The 25,489-nt window shown below is 31.7% G+C and overlaps 1 protein-coding gene across 8 annotated transcripts in view; it reads left to right on the top strand.

The window, feature by feature from the left end:
• The window catches only part of USP25 (ubiquitin specific peptidase 25), a 149,722-nt gene extending 125,936 nt beyond the window's left edge, over positions 1 to 23,786 (top strand). For all 8 annotated transcript variants that reach the window (XM_049627976.1, XM_049627975.1, XM_049627974.1 and 5 more), the window contains 6 exons: positions 7,750 to 7,928; positions 10,318 to 10,396; positions 13,616 to 13,695; positions 19,131 to 19,254; positions 22,899 to 23,094; positions 23,430 to 23,786. In XM_049627976.1, the coding sequence (XP_049483933.1) occupies positions 7,750 to 7,928; positions 10,318 to 10,396; positions 13,616 to 13,695; positions 19,131 to 19,254; positions 22,899 to 23,094; positions 23,430 to 23,602 (831 nt within the window). In that variant the 3' untranslated portion in view covers positions 23,603 to 23,786. The remainder of the gene's footprint in view (positions 1 to 7,749; positions 7,929 to 10,317; positions 10,397 to 13,615; positions 13,696 to 19,130; positions 19,255 to 22,898; positions 23,095 to 23,429) is intronic.
• The last annotated feature ends 1,703 nt before the right edge of the window (positions 23,787 to 25,489 follow it).

Here is a 25,489-nt window from a genome sequence, read left to right as displayed (position 1 = left end):
ATATATATATATATATATATATATATATATATATATATATATATATACACATACTTTCACTTATTATATATTACCCTTTTTATGGACATAAGTCATGTTGTTTCCCAGCCTTCCATTTCTGTGTAAGCTAGTTTATGGTACCTTTAGTTTATGGTACCATTTTTCATAAAGAAGTTTTAAAAACACTGTGCTTTCAAATCTTTCTGCTTCTTTCTGGATACTGCAGTTTCGTTGCTATATAAAAAGCCTTCTTTCACCCAAAGTATGAGTTTTCTGCAATAGTTTCTTAAAGCATTTTTCTTAATAAATTTTTATTTTATGAATTCAGATGTACACACTATTTATAGTTAACTCTAACATTTTATTTGGGTTTTCTACATTCTCTATTAAAATTTTTTATTATATTTTTCTTTTTTGTACTAGCTTCATCACGTTTGATTTTATGCTTATGTTAGTTTTAATTTCTATTTTTTTTTGTACTCAGGTGTAGTTTACATAGTAATTGTTCCATAAGAGTAAGTTAGAACTTGAAAAACATATGAGCCTAGCCCCTTTTTTTGGTAGTAGATTTTTTGATAATTTTTTTGGTTCCTTCCACAGTGATTGGCCTGTTAAAATGTTCTGTTTTCTTGGCAGTTGATTCTAATCATTGTCAACATTCAGTATTAATTCACAAAATGTGTATGTAGCACAGCACTAACATATGATCACTGCTTCTGTCTTTTCCCCTAAATTAGATGTAGTATATTTTTAAATCTTATTTTTTTTAATGCTTAGTTTATTATCAATGAGGAAAAATGAGGAAAAAGGTGTATATGTCTCTATATCTATATCTATATCTATATCTATATGTCTATATATCTATATATATTCTCTATATCTATATCTATATCTATATCTATATGTCTATATATCTATATATATTTCGGTATATTTTTATTACCAAAAAAAAATCTTTATTGGGTTTATTTTATATTAGCTTTTTGGCCATGAGAAGTTTTTCAACTCTGTGCCTTGTTCTATATAAGGACTTATTTATGTATTGTGATTAGGTCAATTTTAAATGTTACATATATTTGCTAGTGGTAAAACCATATGATGAAATGTTTTTTACTGATAAAAAGATAATTTGGTGAATAAAACTTCTATCTGGGTAATTGAACTTGTTAAGGTTTAATCTCTTAATTAAGAAGAGTAACCAGCTCAGTCAGTCATGGTTACTGTATCAACCACAGATCCTTCCCCATGGGAGTCTGCCCCCCTATAAACACATAATATAAGAGTTAATAGGCAGGCAGACCTGGAAGAATAAAATGAGGAAAGATGCTTACCTGGGTTCTTTTCCCAAATGGACTTTGTTATGATTAGTTTCCACTGTTAATAGAAAATCCCTGAATATAGTGGTTTAAAGAGAGGCATTTTTGTCATGTAAAAATGAAATTCAGAGAAAGGCAGTACAAGACTGCTATGATGAGCAAATATGAAAGCCAGAAGGAAAATATTCACACAGTACTTGTTGCTTGTATGTGTATGTGTACAGTGGGTGCAGTGGGTGGGTCATATCATAATTATAATCAAAGGATTTATATACTTTTTTTTCATTTACTTTGAAAGACATTAAAATTTTTTTGCCTTTTTTTTTTTTGGCCTGTATCTATTTCAGTGTCCTAAAGATTTTAATGAAGTACTAACACTTCTGTATTAATGAAACTTTTTTCTTTTAAGTTATTTTATGGCTTCATAACAGTTGTTCCTCGTTGACATAATTTTATCAGTTCTTTTTATTTTTGAAATGCCTGTTATTATTACCCCTTTGTTTACTCAAAAGATATAAGAATATATCTATTATCACAACATAAAACATGCCAAAAAGTACAGCTCATGAGTGTGCAGCTCAGTGAATTACCACAGAGAGGACATGTCCGTGTAACTACCAGTCAGCCCTAGAACATTATAGTACTTCAGAAGCTACTTTTGTTTCTCATTCCTGTCACCACTACTTTCTCCCACTACCCAAAAGCAGACATTATCAGGACTTGTAACAACATAAGCAAGTGTACTTAATACACTTGGAATCTTGTAGTACAGTTCCTTTTTCGTCTGGCTGCTTTTATTTAAGAACGTGTTTGGAGCTTTAGCTATGTTACTGACTGTAGTTTATTGATCTCATGGTATCCCACTGTATGCCAGTACTGTAAGTTTTTTACATCCTGTTGATGGGCATATTCAAGATGTATTTATTATCTGCTTATATCAAGGTTTTGTCTTAAATCTAATGTATGTAGCTGGAAAAATGATGGACTGAGTTTCTGCCTTACCGGAGCTTATCTTTTAGTGGGGAAGCCAACACTAGTTAGAATTTTAATCAGTATGATCAGGGAGTGGTTTAACTTGGAAAAACATACAATGGGAAAACAGAGCTGGTATCTAGAGGGGGCTTCTTCGAGAAGTAGCTCCAAATAGTCCAAAACATAACATTTTGACTAAGGCATCTTTTTTGCACTGACTTGAATTACCATCTTTATTACGTATTAATACGTAATAATCCACTGATGTATTTTTCTGTTTTTGAACACTACACGTATGTACATTACGGGTCATTTATAATATATTTTGATGTTTTGTAGGAAAAACACTTTGTTGTTTTTGTTTTTTCATAAATGAAAAGTTTGGCAAGTCTCTCTTTTTTTGGATGATTTTAGAATCACTTGCCACCTCTGTCCCCAAATCCTTTCAGAATTTGATTGCACTTGCATTATGTTTATGATGAATTTAGGGTGAGATGGATAAATAACTTTTTTTTACTATTTTCAGTCTTCCCAAAAAGAAACGTGGTATGACTCTTCATTTTTAGTCTTCTGTTATGTCATTTAATAAGGTTTTCTAATTTTACTTTAGTAATGGTCTTATACCTTTCTTGTTTATTCCTAGATGTATAAAAAATGTTTGTTTTTATGAATTGAATCACTTACCCTACTTTTTCTATCAGTTTATTGGTATGATAGGTAATGGGAGAGCTAATTAATTTTATTTGTTTATATTGTATCTAGTTACCTTATTGGACTCTTCATGTTTTTCACTAATAAATTTTTACTTGAGAGTCTTATAATTATTTCAGTATACTCTCTCTCAGTAATTATCTTATTATTGGCATAATTTTCATTATACTTTTTATTTCATCACTGTTTTTATTTTGTTGACCAGACTTTTCATAATATAGTTAAATACTAAAATAATGGTAGTAAGCTTCTTTGCCTACTTTGTGATTTTAATGGAAGTGTCTCTAGTGTTTTGTTTTCAAGTATGATGTGTAGTATTGGTTTTTTTATAGATTTCCCTTTACAAATTAAAGACATTTTCTTAAATTCATAGTTGAGACTTTCTTCTAAACTGGTTGGTATTGGAAATTAGAAATATTCTAATGCATCTGTTTGAGATGTGAACAGATTTTTCTGTAATTAACCCTTGGAATGTAAAGATTTTAACATTTACCATCCCCTCTTTTTTAACCATTGTAAACACTTTTTGTATATTCTTTTTATACACAGTGTAGTTTATCAAAAATGGATGAGTGTTGGCATCTGTGTTTATAGATAAATTGATCTATAGTTTTTTAAAATATTTTTTAATACTTTATATTCATATTATTCTGGCCTTGTGTAATCATTAAGGAGACTTTGCCCTTTTCTTGGGCTTCGGAGGACTTTAGATAGAGACATCATTTGGTTCTTGAAGATATGACGTAACATCACATCTCTAAAACGGTGTGAACCTGATTATTGCATACAGATCTTGGGCAACTATTCCAGTTTTTCTCCAGTTTTACTGTGTCTCTTCAAGAACTTGGTACTTTTTCTACCTTTTAAAGCAATTCTGGCCATTTCTATTTTCCTAGATGATTATCTGTTTAATCAAAAACTTGTAGTTTATTGGCATACAGCTATATGTATTATTTTTAAATAAATTTTAAAGCTTTTTTTTTGTATTTTTGATATTGTCACCTTTTTAATATCTGGTGTTGAATTTTCTCCCATACCTTGATATTTCATCCATCTTTTTGGAAAGAAAAGCTTTTGACTATTTCTTATCTAATTGCCACATTATTTTATTTCTTCTATCTTACTTTAGTTTCTTCCCCCAGCCCCGCCATCCCCCAGCTTCTTGAAATGTGTTTTTTCTATAGTGGTTAAGTTGGAATTTTCCTTTGACTAGTAGTCTGGCTATGTCCAATAGTTTTTGATATCTTATGATCCCAATTATTAATATAATTTTGAATCCTTTGGCCCAAGAATAATTTGAGACTATCTTTTTACCTCCTAAGAGTTTAGTTTGGGAGTTGTCCTTTTTTTAAAATTTTTTTTAAATGTTTTATTTATTTTTGAGAGAGACAGAGACAGAGACAGTGCAAGCGGGGGGGGGGGGGGGCAGAGAGCTGGGGAGACACAGAATCTGAAGCAGGCTCCAGGCTCCAAGCTGTCAACACAGAGCCAAAGGCAGGGCTCTAACCCACAAACTGTGAGATCATGACCTGAGCCGAAGCAGGATGCTCAACCGACTGAGCCACCCAGGTGCCCCGGGAGTTGTCTTTATTTTTAATTCCTATTTGTATTGCATTGTGGTCAAATACTATAGCCTATATGATTATAATCCCCTGGGATTTGAAGTAGGTTTTCTTCAATTTTTTGGTACATGTCAGTTTTTTAAAAAGGAGTCTATAAATATATAATTTATACACACACACACACGTATTCTCTCTCTAAAGTCACCTAACCTTATTTCACAGATAAGTGCATTAAGACTTGGAGAACTTTGTGACTTTTTTTATGTCACAATTAATAAATGGTATACCTAGCTTTTGAACCTTAGTCTAACTGATTTTCCCTTAGATCTTACTGCCTCGAGAATATATTGTATATTTGGTATCTTCTGATGTATGTATATAGTTATATCAAAATAAAGTTTATAAAAATTACACATTTAGAATATTTTATAATATGATTTAGAAAGGTAGAAAAAGTCTAGGTAGAAATTATTTCGTCTTTGGAACTGAAGATTTCAAAAGAGAGAAACTAGTCTCATTGAAGGGTCATCTGTAGATAGATGGGAAACAAACAAGAAAGGACATTATACATGTAGAGAACCTAAGAAACAAGGGCATGTGTGCATCTGTGGGGAAACCAGCCTAACCTAGGTTGAGAGAAGTCTTTGTTCAAGAGTCATAGGAAATAAGACCGAATAGGTAACTTTGGACCTGATTAGTAGGACCATGTTAAAGGTCTGGTGAAAGATAATTTTAAAAATTATTTACAAAGCAGTTCCATCACCTAATGACCAGTATTAACATTTCATTTTGTATTTGTGTAGTGGTTTCATTGCAGTATCTGTGCTAATTAATTGCCTGCACAGGCAGCCAAAGTATGGAAAGGACAAACGTTAATTCTAGGGGAGTATTTCGAGGCAGTAGTGTGAATAAAATTGAACAACTCAGCAGTGTTAACTTTACTTATAATGATATGGTGAAGAACTCTGCTAAATATACCGGCATTGAACATCTGTTGATAATTTGAAGAATTAAATATGATTGTGGTATATTTTAGACATCAGAAAACCTTTTTAGAAGGCAGTTTATAAATAAACAAAAATAATTGATAATTATAAAAAATAATCTGTGCTGGTAAAAAGTGTTTTATGTGTTTGAAAAATTACTTGTAGAAATTTAAATGTACCTTACTACGTCTTCTGGATTCAACATCTATAGATTGTAACTTTGGCATTTACTTGTGAAAATTGGGGTAATCTTAAATAGAACATCAAGAGATAAACATAATCTTAAAATAAAAGGGGGATATATATTCCACCTCACTAATAGAAATCTCTTTACTCTCTATGAAAAAAATACAGCCTCTATTTTGAACATATGTAAAAATATACATAACCATTTAGTATTATAACTCCTTATCTCTAAACCAACAATATTACTTTAAGAGACTCAACATACAGATTTCTTTTATTTTGGCCATACTAATTTTGACCTGAAATGTTTGAATATTCAAAAGAACTTTTAATAGTCCGTGACAGTCATTGTCTGAGCACCATGATAAGAAAGAACAGTTATTAATGGTTTTGTTTTACATTTATTCTCAAAATCAGTACAGTTTGGTTAGTAAATGAACATGTGCCCCTTTTTTCATATTGGGAAAATGGGAAGATTTTAGAGTTCTAAGCGAAGCTTCTGTGTGCTAGTTAGGTATACAGTGAAGTAAGCCTTAATAATCTTACATGTCAAAATATATTTTCATGGCTATTTTTAACCACAACAGCAAGACTTTAACATAGCGTATATAACCAAAAAAAGCACAATGTATTTTAGCCATAAAATAATAATTCTTTTTATAATGCTAAATATATAGAAAAGACTTATTATTGCCTTCCCTTTAGTGAAATATAAGAATGCATGACTAGAATATTTCATTTAATGTTTGTCCGTTATATTTTCTCCCTTTCTGTAAAATATAGTGTAGTATCTGGATAGCCAAGAATTGCTTAAGAAAGACATGCATTAAAAAAAAACTTTTCTAATGGAATGGATTTTTTATAAAATATTTTACATGTGGCCCCAAAATGTTTTACAGTTAATAGAGCTAGGATTTAGATAAAAGTCCAATATTAGTGAAATTTTTAAAAGTGTGATTTTTAATCATATGTGTTTCTTATATACAACAATATTTGATGTATAACCCTACCCTTGTTTCTGTATGAGCAAATATTTTCCAAATGATTGCTCATGTGTAGAAACATGTATCAGTGTTTATTATTTCCCATTATAATTAGTTGTAAATTCTGAGATGTTCCTATTTATAAAGAAAAAGGACGCTCAAGCATTAAGGTAATAATAGTGATAATATTCATTAATTATTACACTAATAAAATTCAGATTTTTTTTTAATTTGTTTTTAATGTTTATTTACTTTTGAGACAGAGAGAGACACAGCATGAACGGGGGAGGGGCAGGGAGAGAGGGAGACACAGAATCAGAAGCAGGCTCCAGGCTCTGAGTCATCAGCCCAGAGCCCGATGCGGGGCTCGAACTCGCGGACCGTGAGATCGTGACCTGAGTTGAAGTCGGATGCTTAACCGACTGAGCCACCCAGGCGCCCCGAAATTCAGATATTTTTGAAGCAACAAGGAATTCATTCTGTGGTAACTACAATCTCAGGGCTTGCTTTTTCATTATTTTGGGGCTCTTTAGCTAAAAGTTAATTGCAGTGGTATTATTATGCATATAAGAGCCAGCCATTTTCTTTCAGATATGGGTATTTCAGGAAACTGTATTTCAATTCTAGAATTTGGGATATTCAAGATACACATGAAACTGATACTAGAAAGCACAGGGTAAGAGATCCCTAGTATCTCAGTCTTATGATGCCTTTGAATAGACCAGACTCCAAACAGTTTTACACTAGTATTCGCATAGTAAGCTTAGGCGTATTGTTCAGTTTAATAGTTTTCTGCATTAAAACAAAAAACTATTTATACAGTGAAAAGATGACGGCGTATATGGTCAGTTTTAGAAAATTCTTTCAACCTGTGGAATACGGGACAATATTTGTAGATGTACCATGTGCCACCTTGTTGGTAATACTTTAAAGGAACAAAGTGTATCTGAACACAAGAACACGTAGAGCTGTAATATTGAACGATTTTAATTACCATAATTAATCAAAATTGGCATTTTGTTACATTTTCTAGGCAATTAAGTTGGAGTATTCAAGATTGGTTAAATTGGCCCAAGAAGACACCCCACCAGAAACAGATTATCGTTTACATCATGTAGTGGTCTATTTTATCCAGAACCAGGCACCAAAGAAAATCATTGAGAAAACATTGCTAGAACAATTTGGAGATAGAAATTTGAGTTTTGATGAAAGGTAATTTAAGAAAATTAAAATGTGAAATATCTAACGTATTGTTAAATTGTCTTTTTAAAATTGCTTTTAGTGCAGTTTCTAAATGTTTATTTTATACATATTCAAAGAAAGACCTATTTCATAAATACAGCACAAAACTTAGACTTCCCTTAATTTTGAACAGTTGTTTTGGAATTTCTCTGGAGTTTATAGTCATAACCTTTAGAAGTTTGAGCTGAAAATAATTTATATTGTTTTAGTACATTTTACTTGTTGACCAAGATACTGAGCTAAGCAACATAAAGATGTACAGAAGAATATAATGTAAGCACTACCCTTTGGGGACTTAATATTTTAGGGAAATAAAGAATTTCTAGTCTCTGCACTATGTATATTTGGAGTGAGATAGTTATTTATTGTGGGAAGCTATCCTATAATTTGTAGGATATTTAGCAGTGTTCCTGACCTGTACCTGCTAAATGTCGGTAACGCCTCCCTCAAGAGGTGACAACCCAAAGTGTCTCCAGATGTTGAGAGATAACCCCTTGAAGAGCAAAATTACCCTCATTTGAGAATCACTAGAGAAAAGTATTTAACCGTATATACTAATAAAATAAAATAGTTAAATGTCCTCTGACATCAAGAGAAGCCTTAAAATGGTTAAATTACAGTTCACCCTTGAACAATGTGGAGATTAGGGGCATTGACCTCTGTGCAGTTGAAAATCTGCACATAAAGTTGTGTAACTTTTGACTCTGCTAAATTTAAACTGCTAATAACTTCCTCTTGACTGGAGGCCTTACTGATAACGTAAACAGTCGATGAACACATATTTTATATGTTCTATGTATCAGATACTGTATTCTTACAATAAGGTAAGCTAGAGGAAAGAAAATGTTACTGAAATCTTAAGAAAGAGAAAACACATTTACATTATTGTAGAAAATCTGTGTGTAAGTGAACCCATGAAGTTCAAACCCATGTTGTTCAAGGATCAACTGTAGTTTGGTTTACCCAAAAATGTTTTCTTGTGAAAATTCCTATAAACTATAATTTTTGGCTGAAGTTGGAAAATTAAAATACAATCTAGTTAAAATGAATACTATTAAAAAATTTAGGCCTCAGGTAAACATCAACTTTGATGTTATTTTATTTTTATTTTTTTAAGTTTGTTTATTGATTGTGAGAAAGTATGGAAGGGAAAGAGAGTGAGGGAGAGTGAGAGGATCCCAAGCAGGCTCCACACTGTCTGCGTAGAGCCCAATGCAGGGCTTGAATTCACAAACTGTGGTGATCATAACCTGAGCTAAAATCAAGAGTTGGATGCTTACCTGAGCCATGGAGGCATCCCAGGAACTTATTTTAGAATACAGAATCGTTTATGTTATCTTGGGGTTTGTAGTCCATTTTAATTCTGAAATAAATTATTATACTTTCTTGAATATCTCAAAAATACTGAATTAAAAATCTATGTGGCAGAGAAGAAAATGAGGAAAACAAAGCATCTAGGATTAAATTCCTGCTTCACCATGTATCTGCTGTGAAATGTAGGATTAAGTGAAGTAATACAAGTAAATGGTTTTGAACAATATTTGATAGATAATAAAGTGCTCATTGAATGTTGACTGTTATATTTTATTTGTAGTCGTAGGAGCATCATTTATTTTACATGTAACCACAAAGAGCTCAGAAATATGCCAGATTATGACCCTTATTATTTGGGCTGTTGGGAAACCATGTTCCAGTGAATATACGCTATTGAATTGGGGGCAAATATTAATGGGGTAATCACATTCACTTTCACTCTTTTGTAGTTATTTGTCCTGAGGACTGCAAATTCATCAGTTCGTTTTGATAACCTAATTTGTCTTATACTTGAAAAGTTAAGATGCATGCGATAGCTAAACATACTCTGCAGAGATTTCTTTAACAATGATTCTGATCATAACATGTGCAACAATGTCTCTATTACCTGAAATGATAGGCACAGTTTAGATTCTTTTTTGCTGTTCATGAATCATGCCATTTGAAATGGGAAGATGAGATTTAATATCTCCTGAGCTTGCTTAATATATATATATGTTATAAAAAAACACATTTCATTTGTTTTTACTTATACAATATGTATTAATAAAATGTAATTTAAAAGCCATTTGTAAATATAACATGTAAATTTGAGGTAGCATTATTGATGCTGTCTACTTTATATACTTTGTAACTATCCAGTCCAACATTGATCCAAAAAACATTTTCAATTAAACTTATTTGAGAGTTGCTTCCTCAAAAAGTATTGCTTAGTGACAGTGGATTTTATTTTCACGTATGTTGGGTAGTTTAGTTTTGTGTCATATGCTTTTCACTTTTTGTGAATTTCACTTTTGATTTACGAATATATTTCTTTTATTTGAAGGTGTCACAACATAATGAAAGTTGCTCAAGCCAAACTTGAAATGATAAAACCTGAAGAAGTAAACTTGGAGGAATATGAGGTAATGTGCCTTTTGAGAGGTTGAACTGTAGATTGAGGAATTTCGGTAGTTCACTGACCTTTCTTTCATTTCCTCACCACTGAGCACATTTCATTATTGGACAGTGTTGTACATGTGAGAGAACATGCATGAGTGCTCATATCGTGCTTGTGGTAATTTTTGTACACAAAATTCTTTGTGTTAACTTTGGCTTTAAAATTAATACTGTTTTTTTTTTAGTTTACCAATTCAAACACCCAGTATTTCTTTAGACTTTTAAACTTAACTTTATACATTGCCTTTTTAAATTTACAAATCTAGTAGGTTTTTAAATTAATTTACTTTTGAGAGAGAGAGAGTGTGTGTATATGAGTATGAGCAGGGAAGGAGCAGAAAGAGAGAGAGAGAGAAAGAGAAAATACCAAGCAGGCTCATAAGGGCTTGATCTCACGAGCCATGATATCATGACCTGAGCTGAAATCAAGAGTAGGACGCTTAACTGACAGAGCCACCCAGGCACCCCTATCTAGTAAATTTTAAGTTGATTTCACAAGTGCCTTTGATTAATTTTGGTCACATTTACAAACTTAATGACTTCACGTTCTCTTAAACAATTATTGTAATTCACCACATTAACATACAGGAGGAAGGATATAGAAAAATAATCATTTTTGAAAAAAATCCTGAGCTAGCCTGAAATACAACTATGATAATCTACTAAAGAGTGTCTCAAAAAAAACAACAAAACTGCGGGGCGCCTGGGTGGCTTGGTCAGTTAAGCGTCCGACTTCGGCTCGGGTCATGATCTCACGGTCCGTGAGTTCGAGCCCCGCGTCGGGCTCTGTGCTGGCAGCTCAGAGCCTGGAGCCTGTTTCGGATTCTGTGTCTCCCTCTCTCTCTGCCCCTCTCCTGTTCATGCTCTGTCTCTCTCTGTCTCAAAAATAAATAAACATTAAAAAAAATTAAAAAAAAAACAACAATAACAAAACTGCATAGCAAAAATCATATGGAACTATGGACATTGAAAGCTTTCCTTTTGTGATCAGGAAAAAGACAGGGATGTCTGCAACCACCACTGCTATTCAGAATTGTACTAGAAATTCACATGGGCAGCAAGGCAACAAACATAAGCAAAAAGTAAAAGATTTGAAAAGAAGAAACAAAGCTATCATTATTTGCAGATTTTACACCTAGAAAATAAAAAATCTACAGATAAATTTATTAGAACTAATAAAACAGTTTTCCAACAGGCAGAACTTATGTCACATACCAATTTCATTCTTTTATCCCAGCAACAGATAATCGGAAAATGAAATTTTAAGAAAATGACACCATTTACAATAGCATCCAGAACTATAGAATAACTAGAAGTAAATTTAACAAGAGATGTGCTTGACTTTAGGAGGCATTAAAGAAGACCTAAATAAATGGATATACATACTATGGAAAACTTAGTATTGTAAAGATGTCATTTTTTCCCCAGAGTAGTTTATTGATTCAGTGCAGTCCCTGTCAAACTTTTAGCAGATTGTTTGATGGAGCTTGATAAGCTGATTCAAAATTTTTACGAAATATGGACATCTCAGTCTAGCCCAGACATTCTTGAAGAACGTAGGATGGCTCATTCTACTAGAAATCAAGAGGTACCATTCTTAACCGTTATGCTTTATAATAGTAATAGCATAAGGGTAGGTAACTTACAACAAGATAGCAGAAGAGAAGATCTAAGAACATGCACATAATATATGCCAGAGATGACAAACAAGTGGGTTGGTTACTCACTCTACCCTGTCCCCAAGATTCAAGTTACATGAAACTTGATTTTTAATTAGGATTTGCCTCTGCACTCCATCCCCAGGGTTGCAACATTAGATTCACTTTAACATATTTTTGTTCTGAAAACTTCTCATATTTTTAACTGCAGAGCCATTAAATCTTACAGGTATTTATAGGACATGGTTTTAGATTCTGTGTATCCCATATATCTTTATCCTGCTCTGAGTCATGAGTCAGCCAGCCTTGGCCCACAGACCAAATCCAGCCTACCACCAGGTTTTATAAATACAGTTTTATTGGAACACAACTACAACTATTTGTTTATGTATTATACATGAGTGTTTTTACACTACAGTCACAGAGTTGAATAGTGACAACAGAGACTACATGGCCTGCAAAGCCTAAAACACTTACCGTCTAGGTCTTTACAGAAGAAATTTATTCACAACTCCTCAGACATTTCTAATGACAGTAGAGTGGCAATTTAAATACTTTCCCAGAAAAGCTAACTTCACACTTGTAGGACAAATTTTATCTTTATGTTATTAAGGCCTACTAATACTGTAAGATTATGCCTCAAAAAATTAAAATTAAAAATTAATGTGTATTCAAGGAGAGTATAGTTGGTCAACTGGTCTATATGTTTCTTACTTTCATTTGCTTATGTAATATGTATATAAGAGCTTTAATACTTTTATTATCAGTATCTTAGTTTAAATCCTATATTGAATTTGGTTATGGTTTTCCTTGAAAAAATTTTTTAAATAAATTAAAGAAAAATCCTGATTTGTTGTCTTGAGTTAGAGGGTGTCAGTTCTGAATTGTTTAGTCCTATTATATGGCCAGTAATTGGTTTTTTTGGTGGAAGGGACAGCTGAAATGTGACATGCTTGTATGTTTTTCACCATACCTCAGATGAATAAACTCAGCTACCACATTTAAAATAAAATTTAACCTAAATTTGGCAAAAATAAAAGGTTAAATAAATGCATTACACTGTCTTTCTTTTAGTTTTTTAATATTCTTCATCAAATAATAGTCTTCAGTGTTGATTCTGTTAGAGTAGTAACTTCATTTACCTCCTACATCCAATTGTGATGTACATCTGTAATAATATCTTAATAATAATATGCCTTTAGAAAGAACAGTTTTTGAAAGAGAGAAAACCTGGTTGATTATCTTGCCTTTGCATTTCTGTTATCTTTTAGTGAATCATTGTTATTTCATTCTTCGTTAATGTCTAGTAATTTTTACATTTATTATTATAAATGTAAGACCACTAATAAAGTGGTCTTGTGTATCAGAAGCTAAAGTTTTGATTTAGGTCTTATTTATCTTAATTTTGATTTCTTTGCTTCTATTACTTTGAATAGTTGTTAGAATAACACATTGCTTTATGAACAGTTTTCATTGTAGTTTTAATATCTTACTTTGTATATTTTTAATATTTTCTTTCACCTACAGGAGTGGCATCAGGATTATAGTAAGTTCAGGGAAACAACCATGTATCTCATAATTGGGCTAGAAAATTTTCAAAGAGAAAGGTAAGGCAGAATGGTCAAATATGAAAAGCTTAATTTTTGCATTTAATTCTATTCAGATATGACCTCATCTTTAGAAAAGGTTTTATTCACTGTACATATTTTTAATAAACTTTTAATTTTAGAAGTTTTATCTTTATAGAGAAATTGTATAGTTGGTACTGGAAGTTTCCATATACCCCACATACTTTCCATTTTCAATTAAATCTATAAGGTTGGCATTAGTGTCTTTGTTTTTATTAGCTCTCACATTCTACAATTGAAGTTTAGGATGGAATAGGATTAGATTAAAGCCTAGAAGTTTGCTAGTGACCAAACAAGCTGGTAGCCCAACACACAGAACTCTTTGTATACCATAATATCTGCCTTTAGTCTCCAGCCTTTTTCATATTCTTTCTGAGTCTAATTTTGACTTCAAAGCAGAGACAGTGTTTCCAATGTCTCTTTGTCCAAAGTTTCATTACTATAAAAACTATAGCTATAGAAAATTGATCAGCTGTCTTCTAAGTATTATGACTACAAACACATTTTAGATCATTTTTCATTTAAGGTACAGATGATTTTAAAGGAGTTTCTACTTCTTAAACTATATTATTTTTTTTATTTTAATTGTTATTAAGAACAAAGGATAAATATTGATTTATTTACTTATACACTGATTTGCATTTACTTATTCACATATTTCTTAACTCATATCCTTTAATATTAATGTACTTGACTAGTGATTTTTTAATATATATATTAAAATATATTAAATATTTATTTAATATATTTATTTAATATAATATTAAATATATTTATATTTAATTATATATATTAAATATATATAAATATATATATTAAATATATATTTAATTATATATAAATATATAATATATATAATATTTAATATAATATATTAAAATATATTAAAATATATATTAGTGATTTTTATATATATAAATATATATATATTTAAACATGGTAATTTATTTTATGTGATTGTTTAAATACATTGCTTAAAAATGTTCAAAAGGCATTTTAAAAAACATATTTAAAAAATAGATATTTCTAACTTATTGGTGAATCACTGAAAGTAAGCAAGTCGCCACACGTTTTTAAACCATTCCTGAAACTATTACCTTACATCATTTTTAAATTACAAAACACGGATATTCACTGTGTAATATAACACACTGCTTAGTAGTAAGATTAGTTTCCTTCTAATGTATACTTACAGGGATTATTAATTTGTAGGGTCCGGCAAAGTTATTTAAACTGAGCTGATATAAACTTAAAAACTAGAACGGTAAAAGGAGTTGAAATCGAACACTATTCACCTATGAAACTAGTTGTAGAGTTAGTTTGTCTAGAAAGCATATGTAAAATGTCTTAATCTAATCTGTATTAAAATTTCTATTTCAACTCCAATATATAAACATAAGTTATATTTTTAAATCAGTAGAGCTTATGTTTAGCATAAAATAAACCACAAGTTGTCCCCCAGATTTCTTAAGCATGTTTGTGTCGGCCCTACAATACATTAGATAAATGAGACAAATGAGTTTTCTTGCTTTGTTTTTGAGAAAAGGGGGTAGAGGGAATGGAATCCACATAACTTTATTTCATTTAATAATTGTGTATCTAAAATTAATTTACAACTGTAGACTTTTGAGTAGAACAAGTATACTGAGAACCAGTAGGCATTATTTGTAGATTTTTTTTACTTCCAATCTCACAGCGAAGTCTAAAGTCAATAGGTAAAAAATTATTAAAAAGTTAAATTCTAATCACTAATTACACCCAAATTAACCTTGAAAAGGCAGCATTAAGAGTAGTTAAAAAATGGAAATTAGTTACAAAGGAAATAAAGGGCAACAAATACAAAGAAGAAATTGTCAAAGACAGAATACTCTAATGAACTTAAAATTTAAACGAATAATAGACTTGATCTAATCAATAACGTGAAACATTTTTTTCAAGCCTCAGTCTGGTAATAATACGGTTTGATAGGCTCAAGGAAGTGAAAAATTAATACTCAGGAAACACTATATGAAAATAACCAATTAACAAATTTAATGCTCAAAAGCAATTACTGTATTTCAAAAAATATTAAAAACTAGCTAGTCATTTATTTTGAATCTTTTTACAGTAGCAAAAGTTCCTCTGAAATTTAAGATACTTGAAAACAAATAATTGAACTCTGGGACAAAAATCTTCTTTGTATCACCTATGAACTTCCTACTTGAAAATCTAAGTATACTGTTACTGAAAAACATAAAGACAACAAAAGTCTCTGTTTTGAGACCACACTAGACTCATTTATCCAAATGACAAAGATCTTAATTTAAAAGAAAGTGCTGTATTTTCAATACTCTGTAATAATGTATTCAATTAAAAGAGTTATTGAATTCCTTCTTTTCTTTCTTTTCTTTCCTGGTTTTATGTAACGTACAGGAAACTCTCACTGCGATATTGATGCAATTTTGTTTTTAAATGACAGCACAGACTATTACTTCTAGAGCTGTGCTGTCTATCCAGCCTGGTTGCTACCAGACAAATGAGACAATTTAAATTTAATTAATTTTCCAACTAAAAATTCAGTGCCTAAGTCATACTAGCCACATTTTGAATGTTCAGTAGCCAGCCACCTGTGGCTAGTGGCTACCCTGTCAGCCAGCACAGACACGACACTGCTGTCTTTGTGGAAAATGCTGGTGGCCCTTGCTGCCCTGTTTGGTGGACAGTGAGCACTGCCATCACTTCTACACTTAGCAAAGTTTAAAAGTTACACAGAATTAAAAAACACTGTTAATACTTGGACACAAGTCATCATGTAATTTATAAGGTGATTCACTTTGGTCACTGAAATAGAGAACTATTTTGATAAGTAGCTCCATTTTATGAGTTATTTTATTTCGGCCACAGTTATATTTCTTTAATAGGAATATTCAAGTTCACTTTAAGATAGCTGAGATTAATATTTCTAAGATAAATAGTAATGTGATCTTATAAGTGGACAGAGTAAGATCAAGAAGGCATTTCCATTTTATAGATAAACTAGGCTCCACAGTAATTGCATCCACAGATGCAGTAACTTTTTCAAGGTCACACGATTAACTAGGGAGAAAAAAATTGAAATAGAGATCTGTATTCTTATAAAATTTAATGAAATCAGGTGAGTATTCTTTGGTAAGAATTAAAAAGATGAAGCTGTCACTTTTTTGCTCTCTGCATTAACTTCTTATATTAGCTTCTCTTGGTATGTTCAAAGTATGTTCAAATTTCATAATTTGCTTATTCTCAAATATATGCTTATTCTCAAATACATGCTTATTCAGAAAGTGAATATTCTGGTGTAGCAAATGTTTATTAAATTGGAAAGGTCAACTAGAAAATTAGTTAATGGTGACAAATAATATTTATGGAATATTACAAGAAGAAATGTTAATTTTAACACTTTAAATATAGTAGTTACCACAGCTAGTCGGTTAGAAAATATTGTCAAAAGGTTCTGTCCAACTTTTTTTTTTTTTTAAATAAAAACACAAAACTTGAAAACTTTGAATGAATACTGATTGATAGGCCATTGTCAAGTCTGTGAATAGTGAAGTGAAATCATGTTTTTAGGAACCACAATTTTATAATAGTACAAGTGAGGATCAAAAGCGTCTGCAGGGTACATGGTCTTATTTTACTTTAAAATAAGAATGTGGTACCTGGACTGCTGAGTCTTACTGTGATTTATTTGAAGATATGTTTGTAAGCACTTTAAAGGTTGATAAAATATGGAAAATGTGTACTTCAGTAGAAAATTGGAACAGGGCCACAGTTTCAGAGCTATTCTTAGAGAGGTGACTCAGGTCTTGAAGGCCAGATATGAATGTCATTCAGTGAGACTCTTTAATAGGAAACTTAATAGCTATAAAAGAGAAGGCAGATATGCCAGCAGACTAATTTAGTGGTGTAAAACAGTATTTAATGTTATTATCACTCCCTTCTTTTCTTCTTTCATAAATAAAACTAAAAACCTTTACCTGAGGTTATGTTTATATTTTTTCAAACTAAAATCCCATATTCTTAAGTTTTCTCAAAAACAAGTTCCTGGGAGAAGCCTTTTCAAAAAAGTGTATGAAATAACTTATTTTTTATGAAATAGTTTCAGGTGTGTCATATGAGAGGCCATTAATGTGTACATTAGTTTCCAATTCTACATTTATATTCAAAGTACAGAATTGATTTATATTTAAGCATATGAAATTAAATAATAAAAACTTAATGTAACCTGGAGTTTTAAAAGTGTTTCTTTATAATATTTCGCCTTTTAGAATGTTACATTTTTCTGAATTAATCTATAAGAAGGTATGTTGCAACTGGAAAAACTGGCACAAAGGAGACATCTTAGTATCGTTCATATTTCAGTTATACAAATATATAGCTATCTTTATTTCTTACCCCATATTGAGAGAGGATAACTGTTTTAGAGGTAAATAGAATCCTCAAACATTTTTACCCTCCTCCCTTTCTAAAACTTAGTTTGAACTTCGTAACATATAGACTTACGTTAATGTAACATTATTAATATTACTTGGTAAACTTTTTATAAAAGACCGACCCGCCAGCTGTTATGTTCCTACCCTCTTCTTTGTGTGTGTATTCCACCAGAATGTTCAGCTGTAGAAGCACTTTTTTTTTCCATTTCTACTTCCCCATTTCCTTTGGATATTCTCCCCTCTTCCAATTATGTTATTCTCCGTGATGAGAACCATGGGTGCACACGGAAAAATACCTGAATAGTCACTGAATGAAACACACGATGTTTGTGATAAAGAAGCAAAGTAATCTGACCCTTTCTTCAAACAAAAATGACATTATGTTGTTAAAAAAAAGTAGATTCTTGACTTCCCTATCAGTCTAAATGGAAGACATCAGGGAATCAGGAGAGAGGAACTACCTGAATTCAATAATTACGGGCTTTTTCCTCCCAGTCTTTCTTAATTCCTAGCTCCATTAAAAAATTTTTTTTTCAATGTTTATTTTTAAGAGAGAAAGAGAGACAGAGTACGAGTAGGGGAGGGGCAGAGAGATGGACACACAGAATCTGAAGCAGGCTCCAGGCTCTGAGCTGTCAGCCCAGAACCCGATGCAGGGCTCGAACTCAGGAACTGTGAAATCATGACCTGAGCCGAAGTCAGACGCTTAACTGACTGAGTCACCCAGGTGCCTCTAGCCTAGCTCCATTTTTTTGTTTTTGTTTTTGTTTTTGTTTTTTTACTTTATGACATAACTATCTCCTGATCTCAGATGTGGCTGTTGCTAAAACAGCTTTTAGATGATACATTTATTGTAATGTTCTGGATAATCAAAATTTAAATGTATACTTAAGCATTTTATAATTGTAGTTGACTTTTTTTTTTACAAAGATGAAATAATGCCTTGTGTTTCTTTTAATTTTTAAGTTATATAGATTCCTTGCTGTTCCTTATCTGCGCTTATCAGAATAACAAAGAACTCTTGTCCAAAGGCCGATACAGAGGACATGATGAAGAATTGATATCACATTATAGAAGAGAGTGTTTACTAGTAAGTTGAATGTACTTAGGAGGTCATGTTTACGTTATTGTTTTGTCTTACACTGAACAGATTTTCCAGACTCCTATAGAAGTGATTGACTATAAACTCTGATGAGGAAAGTATCATGATGATGACATCATCATGATGTAATCTGGGTATAATCGCTTAAGATGCAGGAATGCACTCAATTCTTTATTATCTTTTCTCTTTATTGGTCCTAAATATTGCAGGTGGTAACCAGAAATGTTCTTAATATAGGATCAAAATGATTACTTTTATATTTTGGTTTCTTCATTATTCTACTATTCCCTTTTTTGGTGAGAGAAGGGGGGACTGCACAGGCCATGAGCAATTATTATTCCAGAAAAATAATAGATTTTTCTGAGTTTTTTAAAATACAGTAGTAAATTTGGTGTACATAGTGTTAAATGATTCATTGTAATACAGTATCCTTTTTTTCTCACCTAGTCATTGGTAGTTTTTTTTCCTCAAATATTTTCGCTGTCTATGTGCAGAAATATTACTGTTGTTATATAAACTTTAAAAAAGTCTTTTTAGCAGTTTTGTAGCACCAAATTAGTTTCTAAAGGTCTGGAGTACTTTGTTAATATTTCTCAAGTCAGCTAACCTTGATGTATGAGATCACAAATTCCATCTTTATACATTTTTCTGATTAAATTTAATTCTTTTTTTTTTAATTTTTTTTAATGTTTATTTATTTTTGAGACAGAGACAGAGCATGAATGGGGGAGGGTCAGAGAGAGAGAGGGAGACACAGAATCTGAAACAGGCTCCAGGCTCCGAGCTGTCAGCACAGAGCCCGACGCGGGGCTTGAACTCACGAACCATGAGATCATGACCTGAGCCAAAGTCGGACGCTTAACCGACTGAGCCACCCAGGCGCCCCTAAATTTAATTCTTAGTTAACTATTAACATCATTCTGTTACATACTGTGAACACCTAAGCTGCAATTTTTTTTTCCTGTGCAAGGAGAAATATATATGTATATATACACACAAAGATATTCAAGGGTATATGATTTTTCAACCTATATAAGTTACATGATTTAAGTATACTTTAAAAAACTTTAAGTGGTATGCTGATAAAATGTTTTCTTGCAGTAGAACTACATAAGCTACTTGTAATCTTAATATGTCTTTAGAATTTTCAAATGAGAATATTAGATGACGATGATCTTACTATTTTTCTCTCAGCTGCTTTTATTGCATTTGAGTATATTTTAGAACTTGAATTGTTAGTGATTAGCATCCATTGAGGATAGTTCTTAATTTGGCCAGTTTCAAAGGTTTTTAATCATTCCCCAAGAAGGAAGACCTGAATTGTGTATATTTTAGATTTTAAAAATGCAGAATTGTATATATTTATATATTTAATGAACTAAAGCAATTTTTAATGTAAAAATTGAAGGCTTGGGATATGGCAATATTTTGGTAAAGCTATTTTAAATATAAATATAGCCAAAACGTGATGGTTATTTTAAAACATGAAAAAAATGGTAGAATGTTTCACCCCATATTATACTAAACCATTCACACCTAGTTTGGTGTTTCATAGGGATTTAAATGACACTGCATGAAGGTTATTTTAGTGTTCCTTTCAGGGTTTTTCATACTGAGTATTTGCTGAGTGTCATATTTGAGGGATACAGAGACATTTAAGACCTGTTTATTTGCCATCCCCTAAGAACTCAGTCTGTACCATAAATGATTTTTATATTCCAGATTAAGTGTCTTTATGAGAAATATGCAAAATAATATGCTTGTAGTTGTCAAGGAGGACCTTAAGGGAAAAGTTGAACACTGATCTGGATCTTGATGGACAAATAGGATTTTTATGCCTTGTAGAGAAGGCAGAAAAATGTTCCAGCCAAAGGGACACCATATGAAAAGACCTGGAAAGTATACAACAGAAAATGAAGATAGATCCACTGGGGCTAGATTCTGAGGAGCAGGGTTAGGTGCAAGTGATGAAGCTAACAATACTTGTTGATGTCAGCCTATGTTGAAGCTTATGCAGCATTCTCATGTACCTTTGTAAGTTTGAGTAGGTTTGGCTTGGTCACATTTGTTGTCAGAAAATAAATCTGGCTGTAAGTAGTATACTAGATGGCGAACTGGAAAGGAGTAGAGATTGAAGTCTTCCCTAGAGAGGGAAGAAGGAGAGAGCCTCAACTAAGACAGAAGTGCAGTGGGTATGAAGAAGAGGGCATAAAAGATGGTGGAAGAAGTGAAATCAAGGGACCTGGTAACTATTAGATGAGTAGAAAGAAGGAAATAGGGTTGTCAAAACTGCTTGACTTTACAGTTTTGTGTTTGGCTTTGGGGAATCTAAGATGACGAATAAGTTTGGCTTTGAGTGTACTATGTTTAGGTTGTTTTCAGATAACATTAATTTCAGAATGGTAGTAGCTATTATAAGTTTGAATGTGTATTGTAAAAATTATGCTAGATACGTCTTCTCTTGTTTAATCCTCTCAACCACTGTCTAAAAAAGGTGATATTTCATTTTGCATATGAAGAAACTGAAGCTAAGAGATTGCTTATTTACTCAAGCCACTGCTTAGTGGCTGAGTTAGACTACTAACATAAGCCTCTCTACAAAATCAAGATATAAATTACACAAGAATGATAAAATATAAACATGAGAAATAATATAATTTTTATTTTGTAATTCAGCTTAACTATGAATATTTCAAAATCATATCTATCATGCTCTAAATGTTAAGATTTCACCTAAACCCTTAAATACTATAACTTTTACTATACCTATAATACCTTATCTGTTTCTTAAGTCTATATTTCTTACCTCATGAATTTCTGTCTTCTGCTATCAAGGGTCAGCACAACTGGCCTGTGCTCTAGCCTGTCACTTGTTTTTGTAAATAAAGTTTTATTGAAACATAGTCATACCTTCTCATTTGCATATTATGTATGGCTGTCTTTGTGTAACAATGGCAGAATTTAGTAGTTACGACAGAAACTGTATCGCTGTCAGAGCCTAAAATATTTCCCATCTTCTCCTTTACAGAAGTTTGCTAATCTCTGCACCAAATTGTAAACTCTGTGAGAATTTTCTGTATTAATCAGTTGGGTTCCTCTGAATCTAGAATAGTCTCTGGCATATCTCATGTACTCAGTAAGAATTTTTTGAAGGAATAATGAGCTAATTGATTACCTTTAAATTTTAGATTCAAGAAATATAACAGTACTTATTCAATTGGCATTTATGGAGAAGATGATAAAGTGTTTTTCAAAGATAATATGGAGTCTGAATTTTTTTTTTTTTTTTTAATTACTTTGACGGCACACCAAATTTTAGAATTGGGGAAATTTCACCTCTGGAGAATTAAAATATGGTGCCTGTAGTGATAATCAGAAAATTATAAGCTGAACATGAACTTTAAAAACATGACAACAGTATTTTCCCCATTCTTTTTGTTCTTGTTTCTGTTATTCTCGTATGCACAGCTTTTTCTAAGAGACTTCATGCTAGAACAGATAGAGATTGTTTTTCCTGATTGCCATTTGTTCTAATACTGTTTGTGAACATACTTTTTCTGTTGTCTTCAGTATTAACACAGGATTTTTATTTAGTTAAAAACAAAACTTTTTCTTTTTCTCAATGCATTAAGAAATTAAATGAGCAAGCTGCAGAACTATTTGAATCTGGAGAGGATCGAGAAGTAAACAATGGTTTGATTATTATGAATGAGTTTATTGTCCCATTTTTGCCCTTGTTATTGGTGGATGAAATGGAAGAGAAAGATATTCTTGCTGTGGAAGACATGAGAAATCGATGGTGTTCCTATCTTGGACAAGAAATGGAATGTAAGTTTAAACAGTGCTAGTGGACACTTCAGCTGGGATTAACTATAGTTGGAATTAGATGTTATTTATTCTTGTCATTTTTTATATTATTTTTACATTCATGTAAAAACATTATATTACATTATAGTATTTTTACATTCATGTCATTCCCTTTTTTTTCTATTTACAAACCAAGTGCACACTGCCTTGCCATTTATATTTTACCTCTTTCCCCCAAATGGTAATACATATTTTGAAATGAAACATTAGTTGAGTACACTCTAATAAATTATGTTGAAGATGATGATTTCTTTCCCTCTCTGTCTTTAGCTATATCTAATTGTTTGTATTTACAGCAAACCTCCAAGAGAAGCTGACGGATTTTCTGCCAAAACTGCTTGATTGTTCTACTGAGATTAAAGGTTTCCATGAACCACCGAAGTTACCGTCATATTCCACACATGAACTCTGCGAGCGGTTTGCCCGAATCATGTTATCCCTCAGTCGAACTCCTGCTGATGGAAGATAAACTGCACACACTTTCCCTGAACACACTGTATAAACTTTTTTTAGTTCTTAACCCTTGCCTTCCTGTCACAGGGTTTGCTTGTTGCTGCTATAGTTTTTAACTTTTTTTTATTTTAATAACTGCAAAAGACAGACAGACCATAGAGACTTTAGCCAGACTGCAAACAATAAAGCTGAGAATCGCATGGCGCTCAGACTTTGTTTTAACCAGAACTGATGTACAATTACAAATCTGATTGGTTTCATTATGGCAAAGCCATGCTTTTGCCACCTTTCTGTTACAGTATTACTTTGCTTTTATCTTTTCTTTATCTACAGCTTTCCATTCAGTCTGGATCCTTCCATGACTACAACCATTTAAGTGTTCAGCACTGTGTACGATACATAATACTTGGTAGCTTGTAAATGAAATTAAAGAATAAAGTTTTATTTATGGCTACCTATGTGTTTGTAAGCAGGTATATTGTATATTAGTGTATCATTTTAATTATATAAAAATGAATTTTGTCTGGGGATTGTTTAAGATTAGGTGGATAGATGAATAGATTAATACAGACTTTTAATTTGTCTCTGTAGCACATTGGAAGTTTACTAAGTATTGACACTTAAATATATCTATATTTTTGACTAAGTTGTTAAACTTAGTATGGCACCTAAACCTGTTTTGAATTCACATCAGGTTTTCACTGAAGTGAACGGCTGATACTTAAGTCAACCACACTGAAACTTTTAACTTTTCCTTAGATTAACCTTTTATTTTTTTATGTATTTACAAATAATATAGCAAGGTGATTATTTCAAGAGATACCAGAAAAAAAGTACTTGAATAAGGGCTATTTAAATAGTGAAACTTATAAGAAATCTGTATATGTGTATACACACACACACACACACACACACACACACACACACACACACATTCTTCATAATGGAGGACAATGTTTTGCATTATATAATCATTCTATTTTTGTAACTTGTATACCACTTTAATTGAAAATGTTCTCTACTAATCAATGCTGTGAAATGAAGTTGATATTGTTGAACTAGAAGTTATGAGTATCTTACCTGCTTTTATTTTCCTCCTTTTCAAAAAGAAAAAGCTGTAGAACATTTTGTAGATGGAACTGCTGTTTAAGATTAATGAAGTAATATTGTGAATGAAAATCGATGCTTTAAAGGTAATCATGTTACCAATAACCTATTTTTGAATTTATAAAAATTTCTTTATAAGTGATACTTTGTTAGCATAGTAAAATATATCATTATACTATGTGTATGTTTGTTATAGCGTCGCCAAAACTAGAACTCTTTATAAGTGCCTCTGATAAAAGATCCCAGATAGAGGAAGAAGAAAATATTAAGTTACTGTATAATGTTCCTTATCAAGATATCAATGCACTACTAAGGTATTAATGACAAGGAATTGATACCATTTCTGTTTTAAGGTTAGATTTTGCCTGTTGTAGCTATCAAAATGTGTTTTGGTTTAGATTTTAAATTCTCCACTGAGCAGAATTGGTATTCTACATTGGTTTTCAAGTCCTGTCCAAAGTTTAAAAACTCCGTATGTATCATCAAAGCATTTGTAAACTGTCTTCAGTATTTTATAATATTCTACCATAATGGTAAAATTGTTTGTGTTTATGTGTATAATTGACCACTGAGACACAAAGTGCTCAAACACCATACGGAAATTACTCCCTTCACAAGGCACATCCAGGGAATCCTATGTGGCTCTTGTGCTGAAGGTAAGTATTATTTTTGTATTTACTTTCTACTTAAAATCCAGTTTATTCATTCTTGGTAGTGAATCTGAAGTACTCTTTTAAAAATGACCTTTTTCAAGACCTGGGGAAACAACTTGTTTTTATATCAATAAGTTTCAGTC

Source organism: Panthera uncia, chromosome C2 (assembly GCF_023721935.1).
Source record: "Panthera uncia isolate 11264 chromosome C2, Puncia_PCG_1.0, whole genome shotgun sequence".
In the NCBI taxonomy this organism is placed as follows: Eukaryota; Metazoa; Chordata; class Mammalia; order Carnivora; family Felidae; genus Panthera; species Panthera uncia.
This window is presented reverse-complemented; position numbering and strand designations above follow the sequence as displayed.